At 38.7% G+C, this 15,766-nt stretch overlaps 1 protein-coding gene across 4 annotated transcripts in view; it reads right to left on the bottom strand.

The window, feature by feature from the left end:
* Positions 1-11,077, bottom strand: part of PRKAA2 (protein kinase AMP-activated catalytic subunit alpha 2) — a 66,244-nt gene extending 55,167 nt beyond the window's left edge. For 2 of the 4 annotated variants that reach the window (XM_036842290.1, XM_036842298.1), the window contains exon 1: positions 10,901-10,987. Coding sequence is in view for 1 of the 4 variants with exons in the window: in XM_036842281.1 (XP_036698176.1) it covers positions 10,901-10,994 (94 nt within the window). In the remaining 3 variants the exon portion in view is untranslated. Of the gene's footprint in view, positions 1-10,900 lie in introns of all 4 variants that reach the window. The other 2 variants (XM_036842281.1, XM_036842307.1) reach the window with 2 other exon arrangements.
* Between the last annotated feature and the right edge of the window lie 4,689 nt (positions 11,078-15,766).

The following is a 15,766-nucleotide window of genomic DNA, read 5'->3' as shown; positions in this document are numbered from 1 at the left end:
AAAGAGGGGAGGGTGGCTGGCGGCACAGTGAGGGAGGTGTATGTTAAGCACTTCAGACTTTGGGTGTGCCCACATCCTAGTAGAGGAATCCCCAAGTTTGGGGCTGGGGGGGATGGGCAGCCAGCAACCGTGGGCAGTCCTCTTGCCAGAATCCCAGGACCAACAGCGGGAGATGCTTTCCTTCAGTTTTCTTTGTCTGCCTAATTCCCTTTCCTTCCCCTCCCCCAGTAACTGAGGTCCCTCCTCAGAGACAGCAACAAGCTCTTGCAGCTGCAGCATGCAAAGCTGGGCAGACCTCAGTGACCACCTTCACCCTCACCTCCTCTGGCCAAAAAGGTCTGTGCTGGCCCATGGTTAGACCTGCTGCCACCATTCCCTCACTCCACAGCCTCTTCTGCAGTCCAATCTACCCACTTTCAGGTACACAGATAGATGGATCTCTCGAGTGCCCTGGTATGCTATGCAGAAGTGGTTTTTTTTTTTTTTTTTTTTTGGTTATGCATGTCCAATTAGATGTAAATTGAAGGGCAGAGAAAAAAGGAACAACTCACACCACCATGATGCTGACATAACTCCAATCACAGTTATTTTAAAGTCCATGTCTGATAGCTTTAATATCTGAATCCTTAGGGGTTTTTTTCTATTGTCTTGCCCTTGTCTCCTGGAATGTTAAACACTGTGTGTGAAAAACTATAGAGGGTCCACCTGATTTTATTTTCCTCCAGAGAATAAAGATAGGAGGCAGATCATCTTAATAAGTCTAGGATTAAGCTGATTCTAAGGATTTCAGTCTTCAGGGGGTTGCAACCAAAACCCAACTGGTTACCTGGGACTTTCCTCCTTGATAAGTTATGAACTCCAGCTGTTGTTCTCCCCAGGATTCAAACTCTGCAGTGCCTTTTAGCCACTGCTCTCTGTTTGGCTTCTTACAGTTACCATTTTTACAAATTGGCAAATGACTCAAAGAGAAAAGCCAAATAAAATGTCAGACTCACTCCAATGCATTTTTCTTCTCCCAGGGATAGTGATCACTCAAGTCCTGACTGCCTTCAGATTTTTAACTTTCTCCAGATTTTCTAATTGTTTGTAACTAGAAAATTGATTAGATGCAAGTTAGAAATCATAGCCAGATATGGAAGTCAATCACACTGGAAAAAAATGTATATGCAGTAATAGAATATTAAAGTTAAAAGGAACTTTATAGATTATCTACGCCAACTTTCCATTCAAACTAGAAATTTTATGGCAACAATCTTGGTAGCCATCTGGTACCCAAGTAAGTATGTCAATAACAGAAATACAATTGACGTGTGGTATAAGTTGTAGCATTCCTAGACAGTCTCCTTGATAGAAAGATCCTTGTTATTCTGGATTATAATTTGCCTCCTTAAAACATTCACTCAATAGTCACAGTTCTATCCTCCAAAGCATCACTGAATATGGGGACTCCTTTTTCCAGATGATGGTACTTTAGTTGTCTAAAAACAGCTATCACACTTAAAATAGGTTTTCTCATAGTATGAAAAATATTCTTTACCATACCTCATATGGCATACTTTTTGAACTCCCCTAGTTATAATGATCATTCTCTGAATGAAACATAATTGGCTAAGATTTTTTCCAAATTGTGGAACAAAGAACTAAACCCAATCTTCAAAATTTAGCTTAATACGAAGTACAGAACTATACTACCTCTACAACTACCAACTAATATGCCCTCTATATGTCTATTTTCTATCCAATAACAATTTTTACACTTAAGCACTCATAATATATATTTCCAAAACTCATGGTCAGACAGAACTTCAACATCTTAGGAACTGCTATCAACTGTTCTACTCTTTTATGCACCTGTTTTTTGTTTCTGTTTTTAACCAAGTGCTAGATTTGACACTTATCCCTATTAAATTCTACCTAGCAATTCAAGCAGTCGATACACATTTAAATTCTGATTCTGTGATTTATCTATTAACTATCTCATCTAGCTTTGTACTACCCCAAATAGGAAATCTTACTATACTTATTAAATAGAATAAATGACAAAGATTTCCCTTTAGAATGACTCCTAAATTCTTTGGGAATAGTTGTTCATCAGCAATAAGACATTCAGAGCACATTTCTTTATCTTATCCAAAAAGCTACCATAAGACACAAAGTCAAATTTCTTACTAAAAGCAAATTTACAGCATAGTATAACTGTTATACTATCCAACTGTGAATTAGTAGAGCACTAAGAGGGCCTGGTATAAATCTGAGTAAAAGGTGGATTCATCATATCATATTTGACTTAGAATTCAAATGTGAGAGAAGAATCATTTAAGTAAATTCGGTGATGAATATTTTCCTCTTTATTTTAAATTAGTAAATCATCTGTTGTAGTGTCATTGCCACATTTTTAACACTGGTAAAAATAGTTTGCTTAAAATCCAATATGACTAAACATGGTAGATGCTTAATATATATTCATTCTATTATTTCATTAACTAAGTCTGGAAGAACTGAAGTCAATTATGGAATACATATGGTACCAAGTTATGCTCCAACACAGTAAAAACAAAAATTAAATAACTAATACTTACAGTATTTATCAAGTAAAGTAAGAATTTAGAAAAATTTATGGTATATTTAAAATTTTAATTCCATTATTTTCAATTATGATAGCTAGATAACTTATAACTAATTTATAATTTAGAAATTGAGAGATGTTAAATGAGAACATATTGCTCATTGTGGTTTTAATAGCGTGTAAAATGTACAAAATACTATGAAGAAAAAAGATTCTAAAAAAAGTATTTTAATAAACTGATACACAAGCATTCAGGATAAGAGACATTACAGCAAGATTTGATGATTATATAAAAGGCTGTTTAAAAAAACTAAGGGCAAATTAAAAAAGGAATTATTAACACTTTAAAAACTAAAGCATCACCAAAAGAAATACAGTAAAATTTATCAGAGGCAAACATTGTTAACCATAAGACACCACTTAAGCAAGAATACTGTTCCCTTGAAGGGGTGAAGGTTTCTATTATTAGCAGAGATAAGCACTGCCTCAAATTCTTTCCTTAATAACACCAAACTAAAAATAAAATGGTTCACCACATATAAAAATAAACACATTGCTTTGCACATGCATTTCAATGGTTTAAATAATAGATAAAAATCTATTCAACCTGATTCAAAGTGTTTGCTCTTATATCTGCATCTAATAAATATACTAGGGAGATTGGCTCTCACTTTCATAACCCATTCAGTATTTTAGGGGTCTTGTGTGCCCACTTTCTCCTTATCCCTTAAAGGATTTGAGATTAGATCTTCTGTTAGATCCAATTAAATTATCTACCTGGCTTCAAAAAATTAACTGCTTTCTCTATAAAATATTTTCTCTATCATCAAGGAAACCACAGGAATCTCAGAAGAATAAATGGGGCAGTATTATCATTACAAAACAGTACGAAATGCTTTAAGGAAGGTTAACATGGACCAGGAGGTAAGTGAATATTTTGGCATGTTCTTACAAAAAACAAACAAGCAAAACAAAAAACAAAAAAACCTAGATAAAGCAGTGCTGTGTCAGCGTGGGAAAGGGAAAGAGTCCACAGAATTGAAGTAATTTCCTCAGTATATGATGAATTACAAAAATCCTTTCTAATTTACATAGATATGTTAGGAGAAAGTTTGTAGAAAGGCATTTTTAGCTCAGAGTCTGCATTTTCCATAGTTCGACAAAAAATGAACTGCATGTATTATTTTGGTTCTACTGTAAGTAGAACCTTGACAACAAGCCACACATAAAAACTGCCAACTGCTGCTCACATCCTCCTCCCTTTTCCAGCTTTGCCTCCTTCTTCCAAGAGTTCTATGATCACTACCATGAGACCTGGAATATACATCTGTTACATGTTTGCATATATGCATTGCATACATACGCATGGTGTACAGAAGATGGTGATAAGTGAGCAGCGTCTAGAGAATTAGATTAATGAAAATATTCAAATGAAATCGGAAAGAAGACCAGGGAAAAATAAAACAGGAGATAGTAAACTCTTCCTCCTCCTCATCAAATAAATTCTGGTCTCAGAACCAGATCACAGATTATTCTCAGAGTTCAGCAAATTACAGGTTTAAGTACATAATAGGACCCAAGTATATATAAAGTACCTAAAAGTTAAGTACTTGTATCTTTTCACCTACATTTTCTTCTGTACTACTCTTAACAGTATAAAAGAACATATAGTCTTATTTCCTTTTTTAGAGATCAAGTGACTTTGGCTTAAGGCCGCATAGCTGGCTTATATAACAGCAAACTTCCACACCAGGCCTTCTAAAATCCAGTGTTCTCTATGCTATATACCATGTTGCCTTTGTGGACTTAACCTGAAATCTATCCATCATTTATAACATTGTTTCCTATGGAAAAATATCTTTTGAGACTCAATGGATTACACAAAATAAACAAAATCCATGCAGCACTAAGGACAAAATTACCTATGTTGAAATCATAAAAAACAATATGTAAATCAGCAAAACCAAAAAACAAAACCCTAAATAGCACACTGTTTACTTAATTGTTTGAGAGATATGATGAATTGATTTTCATTCCAACACTAATGTTCTAGTATTTCAGAAAATATATAGCTTCATTATTTGGAAGTATTGTTTAACAGTTGTTTAGAATTTGCATATTTTCAAAAGTAAAATCAGTTCAGCTAGCAACTTACATGAACATTCAGTTATTTCCATTTCATTTCTATTTTATTCATTTTCCATATTTGTGAAAAAACAAATTTCATGGCTTAACCAAAAAGGATACCGCATTTTTAATATAAACATTAATAATTATCATATAGCACAAATGAATTAGTCATTGGGAACTTTCCAATGCAGCAACCAGCAACCAAAAAATAAGGGCAGATTATAAAAGCTCTGTCTCAATGTTGCAATCAGAATTGCAATCAGCAAGCCCTTATTAACACCTCACACAGGGTGCAGGATTCACTCACAATGGCTGTGTATCTAGTCATCTCCACAACAGTGCCATCTATTTGTACGGCAATTTATTTTTTAAAGCCATTTTAGTGCCTCAACTCATTTAATGCTCAAAAATATTCTAGAAAGCAGGTAGGCCAAGTGTTGTTATTGCCATTTTACAAAGGAGGAAACAGGCCCAGAGAAGTTTAACGGTTTTCCCAAATTCATATAACTGGCTGTGGTATGGAATTAAAATCCCCAGCTAATGCCTTCCTAAACCAATGTTCTTTCTTCCTAGGACATCAAGTTATTTTTTTTACAAATTCTCTTTTGTCTGTTTACTAACGGTTACTGGTAATCTTTAGTCAAGGTTATTTTCATAATTGGGGGGGAACCCTGAAATACCTGGTATTTTTAAAAATTTGGGTTAAAACTGTCAGAATTCAGTAAATTTATCATGTAAAAAATGGAATGGATTAAGGCACCAGAGTAAAATTTATATGAAAATATAATTTTTAACCATCCATATGGAGTTTCAAAAAAACTGTTATTGGCTGTAAATTTGGATTAAAACAAATACATTTAAATCTTATTTTCTTAATCCTTGATAAATATCTATGGACATGTAAAAATTATATCCTTGTAGGTTTGAAACTCAAAAGATATCACACTATGCACTTTTACTTTCCATTCCATATACCACAGACTTGCATCAGAGAACCCTGAATTTGCCATTTCTGCCACTTACTAGCACCATGACCTTGGATAAATTACTTAAAGTAGCTGATTCTCAATATCTACATTAGTAAAATGGAGATAATATCAAATGCAGGATTACTCTGGGGAATAAATAAAATCAAATGTGTATATAGTAAACATAGTAAAAACTGATTCAAGTTGTAGCTTTTATCACTAAAGTGTTACAAATGTGTTTCCCTTTTCTTTTGCTTTATATTACATCTTTATTTCAGCTCTGGTCTTCAGTAATTCAAATTTCCATTAAGCCAGAAGGAACAATTAAACGCTCCCATTTTTTGAAATTAAATCTTTAAAAAATAAGTTGTAAAAGACCTCACAAATTTCACGTTCTAGTGCCGTGCTTTAGAAGAAGAAGAAAACAAAGCCCAGAGAGGTTAAATGTCTTGTTTAGGGCCTTGATACTACAAGAGAGTCAAAAACAATGCCAGTGTGGGCCCTAAACACCATAGGTGTAACTCTGAGGCCCACCAACTGACCAGGCAGTTGTCCAAAATCTAATTTATCATTTAGGACTTGCTACTTACATTTCAAAAAAGTAACATTACTTGTTTAAAAAAATTAATAAAAATTTTTCCATTTGCTTATCTTTCCTGTTATCTAAAAAATAAGTGGGGAACTAATAAAATATTTACTTAATTTCTTGAAAGCCAATTCTGTGAACCATGCACATAGCTATTTGAAAAACAGAAAAAGTAATGCCTTGATGAGACCCTGTTGACTAGAGAAGGCTACTCTGACTACAAAGGATCCTATGGTGTACAATTCCAATGAAGAGTAATTATTTCATAAACCAAATCTATCAGTCCTCACCTCGAAAATACAGGCTTCTTTTTAAACAAATAATTACCATTATATTAAAAACATTTTTTTTCTTCAACCAGTGTATAACACAAACACCAGATCTATTCTAGAATTTCTATCATGTTCATTATTTAGATAAGAACTGAGCAAGTCTAATTACAAGAGCTCTTAAACAGAAGTTCTACCTTACCCTGGAAAGAGTAAGAACCAAAACAATCAATATACAGAAAAAAATTTAACTAGATAAAAAGCATTACTTCTAAACCCTGTCAGCCCACATAATCTGTTTCCATAAGCACTCTCCTTGTACTCTTACACTAGAACAATGGAGAAAAATCAATTTAGAATATTTTAAATAAGGCTTCAATTATTTACCAACAAATAGAAGGATTTCCATATGCTTTTTAAAAATAGCTTGAAACCAGTACTATTAAATGAAAACTAGTTATTTCCATTTTTGTTTACTGTACCTAACTTTGGTCTGTAAATTGATACATCAACAACTGAAGTTAAACTTTCAATATCTGTAAATAACATAATAGTTAAGAGAGAAGGCACACAAAATATTCATCATTCCTCCATTTCCATGTTTTTATAGCCATATAAAACTAAATCATTTACTACTAAGTTTTTTAGTAGAAATTAAATTTACAAAGTCTAAATCTATACCAAATAAAAATGCATGTATTTTCAACAAACGGTGCTGGGACAATTGGATATCCATATTCAAAACGTTGGCCTTAGAAACTCATCTTACACCATATTCAAATATTAACTCAAAATGGGTCATAGATGTAAATGTAAGAGCTAAAACAATAAAACATTTATTTTAAAAAAAATGAGCAAATCCTTGAAACCCAAAGCAAAGATTTCTTAAATATAACACCAAAAGCATCATCCATAAAAGGAAAAAAGTCAATAAACTGGACCTCATAAAAATTCAAAACATTTATACTTTAAAAGACACCATTAAGAAAATGAAAAGTCAAACAACTGACCTGGAGAAAATATTTGCAGTAAGGGACTTGTACCCAGAATTTATAAAAAAAAAAACATTCTTATAAACTCAACTTAAAACAAACAACTCAACAAATGAACTAAATATATGAATAGACATTTCACCCAAGGAGACACACAAATGGCTAATCAGTACATGAAGAGATGTTCAGCATCATTAGTCACTAGGAAAGTGCAAACTGAAACCCCAATGAGATACCATTTCACACCTCCTAGAACAGCTATAATAAGATGACAATAAACAAATCTTAGGATTTGGAGAAATAAGAACCCTCATACATTGTTGGTGGGATTGTAAAATGGTACAACCACTTTGGAAAAGTCTGCAGTTTCCCCAAAAGCTAAAAATAAAACTATGATGTGACCCAACAATTCTGCTCTTAGGTATCTACCCAATGTGTACGAGAACATATGTCCACACAAAGATTTGCATGTGAACGTTTGTGGTGGCATTATGTGTAATAGCCCCAAACAGAAAACAATGACCATCAACGGGTGACTGCATAGGCAGAATGTGGCATACTCATGCAATCGAATATTATTCAGCAATAAAAAGGAACAAACTACTGACACATGCTGTGTCATGCATGAACCTCAAAAGCATTGTTAAATAAGTCAGACACAAGAGACTCCATACTGAATGATCTCATTTATAAGAAATGTCCAGAGAAAGCAGATTTATCCAGACAGGAAACAGATTAGCAGTTTCCTAAGGCTGAGGGTTAACTATAAATGGGCATGAGGAAACTTACTGCAGTGATGAAAATGTTCTAAAATCGATTTATGATGATGGCTGTACCATTTGGTAGTTACTAAAAATCACTGAATTGTACACTTGGAATGGGTAAATTTTATGATATGTAAAATACACCTGAATAAAGCTGTGTTTAAAATGCATGTGCTTTTGTTTCTAGTCCCTTAAAGAATTACAAGTGACCTTGAACGACACCGGAGTTAGGGGCACTGAACCCCAGGCAGTTGAAAACCTGTATTTAACTTTACAGTCTGCCTGCAGTAACCATGATTCCGCATTCTAGGAGTCAACCAACCTGGGACTGTATAACACGGTAGTATGTATTTAGTGAAAAAAGTCTGCTGTAGGAGTAGACCTGTGCAGTTCAAACTCGTGTTGTTCCAGGGTCAACTGTAAATGAGTAACTTTAGACTGCAGCAACTTATATAATTTTTATTAAGCAATTGTACTAATTCTAACCTTGGATGGGAAACCACAGCCTAACTTTGGAGAAGTGCTAATATAGTGTTAGGAACACCCCTCCAGTTGGTTGCTCACTGGGAAGGGGTCCTCCAGGAAAAGGATTTCTCATAAATCAAAGTACCTCTGTTGGTTGATATTTTAAGAAGTCAGTGCCTAGAAGCAGCTCAAGAATATATACAAAAAAGATATTTAAGTTGTCCTATGACAATGGACCGATTGATCTGATGGGTGTTTTAGCCAACATTCAGATTACAGAAGAATTTAAAAAGACAAAAATTTTAACACAATTTGAAAGGGCGTAGGGTACATTATATAACCTGGAGAGTGTACATGTCTAGATGGCAAAGGTTTGAGGGTATAACGTCAAAACACAATAGTCCTTAGTAATGTCACAGGCATTAATCCAATTCCTGAATCCTCCTATATTCATTCTAAATATATTCTCCTAACTGTCCACTTTATGATGTCTTTCAAACCTAAGCCAGGACTTCACAGCCCTCACAGGACTTCAAAGAATTTTACAAACTTGAGGTCTTTACATAAATACCACTCTGTCTGTGAGGCCTTGCCTGACAACCTTATTGAAAATTGCTAACCTCACTAAACTCCCTATCCTCCCTTCTCTGATTAATTTTTCTCAATAGTACTAAAAATACTGTATATTGAATATTTTATATACATATTGCAATTATTGTTTGTCTTCCCCTACTAGAAAACAAGCTTCACAAAAGGAGAGATTTTAATCTGATTTTGTTCCTAGGGTATCCCCATTACCTAGAACAGTGCCTGGCACATTGTAGGCACTCAATAAGTGTTTTCTGAACAAACGAAAGGGTATCAGACACGTGGAAATAAATAAGAGCTAATCCTTGCCACAGGAATGAACAAGTCTCTTCTATCCATTTAACAGCCTTGATTTAAGGTTAAAATACGATTTTTTAAGGAAATAGACGCCTCAATAAAATCTCCAAACTGCCTACCTAATATTTCCCCTGCAAAAAGAAAAGAAAAAGCAAACATTTTACTTATAATATTGGATTTGCAACAATCAAAAGAGAAGTATTTTTAATAAGCTCGTTCTAGTTCTGGAGAGAGGACAAATTAATTAAATCCCACGTGAGCCTTATTAACAAGAAAAACAGGGAAGTTCAATACTTAACTAGTAAGAAGTAAAGAAATTTCAAAACCAGCCTGTTTTACTACACCCAAAATGGGATCCTATCACCAAGAATACAGACCTCAGCAGAGCATGTCTTAGCAGTTCTGGCCTCAGCCCTACATCCTCCAAGATCCCCATCCCCGTCCTCCCCATCCCAGAAGCCTTCCTAGAACCATTTTACAAACACCAACCAACCTTCAGACCTCCCAGTTCTGATTAAGCCCTGACCCAAGCCAGCTGCATTCCAGCGTTTCACACAGGCATCAGAAAGACCCACCCCGCTCTTGCCCCGGGAGCATCCCCTAAACTGTCATCCCCACCAACCCAGAGTCTGGGAGCACGAAAGAATCGGGATGTCAGGAACCGCCCAGCCTGGCCAAAATTAGAGGACATTTTAGACCTTCATCACGGTTCTGCCAATTTCGGTGTGACCTTGAGCACGTTCCTAGACCCCTAGGGGTCCCCGTTTTCTCCCGTTTAAGGTGAAGATAACACCTGCACCTGCTATAAGGATTAAAGGAGATCACACGTGAAGCACCTAACTGGGCACCTGGCACGAAATGGAAACTCCACCATCAGGAACGTGGGTCATTCCCCAGTCCTATCCATACAGCCTCCCAGCTGGAAGGCACCTCGCCCTATAGCACAGTCTCCCGGCTTCACAGAGGAGGGCACTGAGGACGGCCAGGAGAAGCGCGGTGGGCGCCGGCCCTGGACCCCGCGACGCCCGCGCCCCCTCGCCCGGCGCCCGCAGCTGCCGCGGGGCGAGGCGCTGCCCGCTGCCCTCCCGGGGTCCCCAGGCTCCGCGCGGCCCGGGTGGGGCCACTCCACCTGCCGCCAGGCCCCGCCACCCGCTGCCAGCCGCCCGCCCACGGCCCGGGGCTCCCGGGCTCCGGGGCTCCGGGGCTCCGGGGCTCCGGGGCTCGGCCTCCCGCGAGGTTGGCAGCTCGGCGCGGCGGCCTCGGCGCGTACTCAACTCTTCACTTTGCCGAAGGTGCCGACGCCCAGCGTGTCCCCCAGCACGTAGTGTCCGATCTTCACCCGCCCGTCGTGCTTCTGCTTCTCAGCCATGTTCGGCGCGCGCAGCCTCGCTCCGCCGCCCGCTCCGCCGCCGCCGCCGCCGCGAGCTCTTCTGTGCTGCCGCCGCCGCCTACCCACAGTGCAGCGGGCCCGCGGGGGGCGGGGGCCCGAGACGCCGGGGACCAGGCGAGGCGGGGCGGGGGGCCCACGAGCAGGTGGGCGGGGCGGGGGGCGTGTGCGCGCCCAGCCCCCGGGGCGGGCGGCCGGGGTGGGCGCGGGACGCCGAGTGCTGCGGGAGGAGTGGAGGGAGGGCGTGAGCTCCGTGCGGGGAGGGTCGGAGGCAGACAGGTGTGCGCGGGAGGGGTGAGGGGCAGGATGGCGCCCCGCTACCTGGGGGAGGAGCCCAAAGGGGGGAGCCGGGTTAGGGGGCCCGTGAGCAGGAGAACCGGAGGGAGTGGAAAAGAGAGGGTGAGATTTGGTCCGAATCTTAGAGAATGGAAAGAGATGGAAGTAGAATCTGGAGAAGAAACAGGCCTGAAGTGTGAGGAGAGAGGGACGTGAAAAGCAGCGTGTGGGTCCAAGGGAAGTGGGGGCTGGAGACGGTGGGGAAGGGCATTGATCGAAGGTCAGTCGGAGGAGAGCCACAAGGAAGTTTCTTGAGTCACGGGCTGAGTGTTTTGATACAGGTCACAGCGCAATAGAGAACCCGATTCTGTGCTGGCTTCAGTGGTCCTCCTCTACGTACTTTCTAATTCTCAATTATTTTGCCCTGGAGATGGAGGAGACCCTCTCCCCCAGAGCTCTCAATTTTAACTAGTTTGCACAAAGTTCTCCGGTCAATCAGTCCCAATATTTGCTCGATTGTATTTTAACGCATACTTACATAAATATATAGCGTAGGAATAGTTTGTGGTAGAGCTTCACAAGAGGGAAACAGTGAAAGAAATGGAGAGAGAAACTGAATGCGGTGAGCATGGGAAGTAAGATACCTAAGGGACAAAGAATTATGAAGAGCAAGAGCTATATAAGGACACAAATTAAAGATAAAGATTGAAAGGGGGGGGGCGGGGAAGAAAACCGGTAAGAGGTAACTAGAAGCGTGACATCCAGGCAGAGCATTTAAAGACTGCCGAGGTATGGTAAATGAAGTGATTATCGCTTCCTCCTCCCTCCCTTCCTTCTTTTCTTCTTTCTTTCCTTCCTTGCATGCCCTATTCTTCAGTGTTGCCTGTCTTTTAGTGCTTTAGTGATTGAGAATAAATGTTTAAGGATTAGCTGAACATTTTTAACTTTGTGTCTGACAGTAGAGTTTCAAGGTCACATTCCCCATACAGTAAGTCTCATCTCACTATTTATAGGTAAAGAGAAAAATGTATTGATCAGAAAGAATAAGATGTAACAAAAATTTGTTTTCTGAGAAGTGATAAATATACAAATGACAAACATGCATCCATTCTTGCTTGGACACCAAGACAATCCGATGAGAGGTGATCACAGCTTATAAATTATAGACATCACAGCTGTTGAACAGAGGCTATTTTTGTTCATTCTTGGGATCTTCTTTCTTGCTGACAAGAAGTATCATTTAAGAATCACTCTACCTAGCCGGCAATTCGGGGAAAATAGCCAGTTATTTTTGATACTGAACCTTCATTTGGTTAAGGGTCACTCCTTCAGTATTCATTCAAGTTAGTAAGAAAAAATACCTCTTCTACTTTTGAGGTACAAGATGTATGTGTCTCTTGTTATAAAGTCCTAGTAAAAGATGTTAAAGAGTGTTAGATTGCTTTCTTGAAGCTATATGAAGACAGCCTATAAATAGAGATTTTAAAGCATTCTGCACTGTCTTAACTGTTGGTTGATAATTGCAACTTGAACTATTATACACCTCATAACTGTGATCCTTACCTAGCAACTATGAACTACCTTGTAGCTTTATTATTATGCCAAACAACTGGGACGATACTTTGTTGATTAAAAAGTTCATTTAAACACAATTATCTCACTAATTGTCATAAAAGAAACTTATTATTATCCCCGTTTCATAGATGATAAATCTTAGTTTTTCCCCTTCTGATTTGCCCAAGGCAAATCAGCTAAGTGGCAGAGTCAGAACTCATATCCAGTTCTGACTCGTCCGTTTGTCTTTCTACTATACAACAGCTACCAATATAAAAAAGAATATGTGATGCTCTAAGAACGTTTACATTTTTCACAATTATAGTCCAATTCTCATTTTTTTATTATTTCTAGGGCAGACTAACAATATATACTTTAAACTTACATTTTTGGCTGTTTTCCCAACTTTTATTTAGAGGAAAGATCGAATGCTAAGTGGGTGAGGAGGGTGGGAAAGGACAACTCTTGGTGGCAGCACTCAGCCTTCTGTTGCCCTGAATATTTCGGATACGGTTCCATATTTGTCTCACCCTACCCCGCAATACAACCTGACAGTTCATCAGACTGAATCTCCTTAAGAGCTGTGCCACTTGGGAGTCTCACCTCCCCCCTCCAAAGAAGTTCTAGTAAATACAGTATTCCCCATTTTATTATTTTCCAGTGATGTTTTAGTGCCCCTCTGTTGTTCAGTACCAGTCTCTAAGATTAATGTCCCACGCAGCTATTCAATTCTTCACCCCAGTCCAACTGTTACTGCTTTACCCTCCTACTACTGTGACTTTGGAATTATTTTACTTCAAATATTCTAAACTGGGGGCCTGAGTAATAGAATAATGAAGCACCACTAAACTTATATACTTAACTAGACTCCATTGATATTATCAATTACCAGATCCTTCAATTCTTTGCTTCTGTATGAGGCTTACCTACTCTGACCACCCACCCAACGCTCCCTGCCTTGCACTGTCATCCCCTTAACCCTTCTGCACTTTTTCCATGGCACTTACCTTCTGACATACTGTTTAATTTCCTTGTTTATTACATTTTTGTTTTGTCTGTCTCTCACAACTAGAATGTAAGCTTCACAAGAGAGTTTTCTCCCCTCTATTTTTGTTCACTGATGGATATATCCTTAGCACTGACATATCCTAGCAAATTACAGACCCTCCAGTGGATTCAACTGGTGGGGCACCTGAAGTTTATACAGTGAGGGGGAACCTCTTTAATTAAAAAATACAAAATTGGGCACAAATGTGAATATTTGAAATGAAAAAAACACAACTATCTACAAAATTTTTGAAGCTAACAAATAATACAAACGTCCCTAAATCCAGAAAAATAACAATATTTTTATAAATTAGCTGTTCCACATGTCTCTATAATACTTATTTTCTACATTTTTTTGGCTATGTATTCTTTGATTGCCTCTTCATATTTTATATTTTTATAGAGAGAATAGAAAGATAATTCCATTCTTCCTCTAACATGATTGATCAAGTTTCTCTTCACATCTTCCTCTTTAGGATTCCCATAGTGCTTTTTTCATATAGTTAATACAGCATCTATCAATTCTGTTGTTATATATATGAATACTTCGTATGTCTTTCACATATTTTCATAAATAAATTAATATTTCATATACATGTGAAAATGACATACCCCATCTGCTATTCCTAGGGCCTAACAGACCTGGTACGTTATTGAAGAAATATTTATTGAATTGAAATAAAATGATTACCAAATTGTAGAACCAAGGAACAGAATACAGGGAAGAGCAACTTTTTAAAAATATTTTAATTTTATTTTATTTATTTTTTATACAGCAGGTTCTTACTAGTTATCTATTTTATACATATTAGTGTATATATGTCAATCCCAATCTCCCAGTTCATCCCACCCCCCACCCCCCCATCACTTTCGCCCTTGGTGTCCATACATTTGTTCTCAACATCTGAGTCTCTATTTCTGCCCTGCAAACCGGTTCACCTGTACCATTTTTCTAGGATCTTCATATATGCGTTAATATATGATATTTGTTTTTCTCTTTCTGACTTACTTCACTCTGTATGACAGTCTCTAGATCCATCCACGTCTCTACAAATGACCCAATATCGTTCCTTTTTATGGCTGAGTAATATTCCATTGTATATATGTACCACAACTTCTTTATCCATTCGTCTGTCAGTGGACATTTAGGTTGTTTCCATGACCTGGCTAAGGTAAATAGTGCTGCAATGAACATTGGGGGGCATGTGTCTTTTTTTTTTTTTTTTTTTTTTTTTTTTTTTTGGCTGTGCTGGGTCTTCGGTTCGTGCGAGGGCTTTCTCTAGTTGCGGCAAGTGGGGGCCACTCTTCGTCGCGGTGCGGGGACCGCTCTTCATCGCGGTGCGCGGGCCTTTCACTATCGCGGCCCCTCCCGTTGCGGGGCACAGGCTCCAGACGCGCAGGCTCAGTAGTTGTGGCTCACGGGCCCAGCCGCTCCGCGGCATGTGGGATCTTCCCAGACCAGGGCTCGAACCTGTGTCCCCTGCATTAGCAGGCAGATTCTCAACCACTGCGCCACCAGGGAAGCCCGGCATGTGTCTTTTTGAATTATGATTTTCTCTGGGTATATGCCCAGTAGTGGAATTGCTGGGTCATATGGTGATTCTATTTTTTGGTTTTTTTTGTTTGTTTTTTTTGTTTTGTTTTGTAGCTGTAGGATTTTCAACAGCCTTACTTATGGGGATTTGCTGCCCCTCCGCTATGGTCTTCTTGTTATTTAAATAAGCAGGATAGATACAAATGAGCCTGTCCTGGTCGGCCGGGGACTGCGCAGCGGCGCAAGCCATCTTCACCCAGCCCACAAGCCAAACCTGCAGGGAAAAACCTGGCCTGAATTCAGCTCGGAGATTTCCCAGACCACTCCATTTCCGGCAGAAGTC

This window comes from Balaenoptera musculus, chromosome 1, assembly GCF_009873245.2.
Source record: "Balaenoptera musculus isolate JJ_BM4_2016_0621 chromosome 1, mBalMus1.pri.v3, whole genome shotgun sequence".
Classification (NCBI taxonomy): Eukaryota; Metazoa; Chordata; class Mammalia; order Artiodactyla; family Balaenopteridae; genus Balaenoptera; species Balaenoptera musculus.
This window is presented reverse-complemented; position numbering and strand designations above follow the sequence as displayed.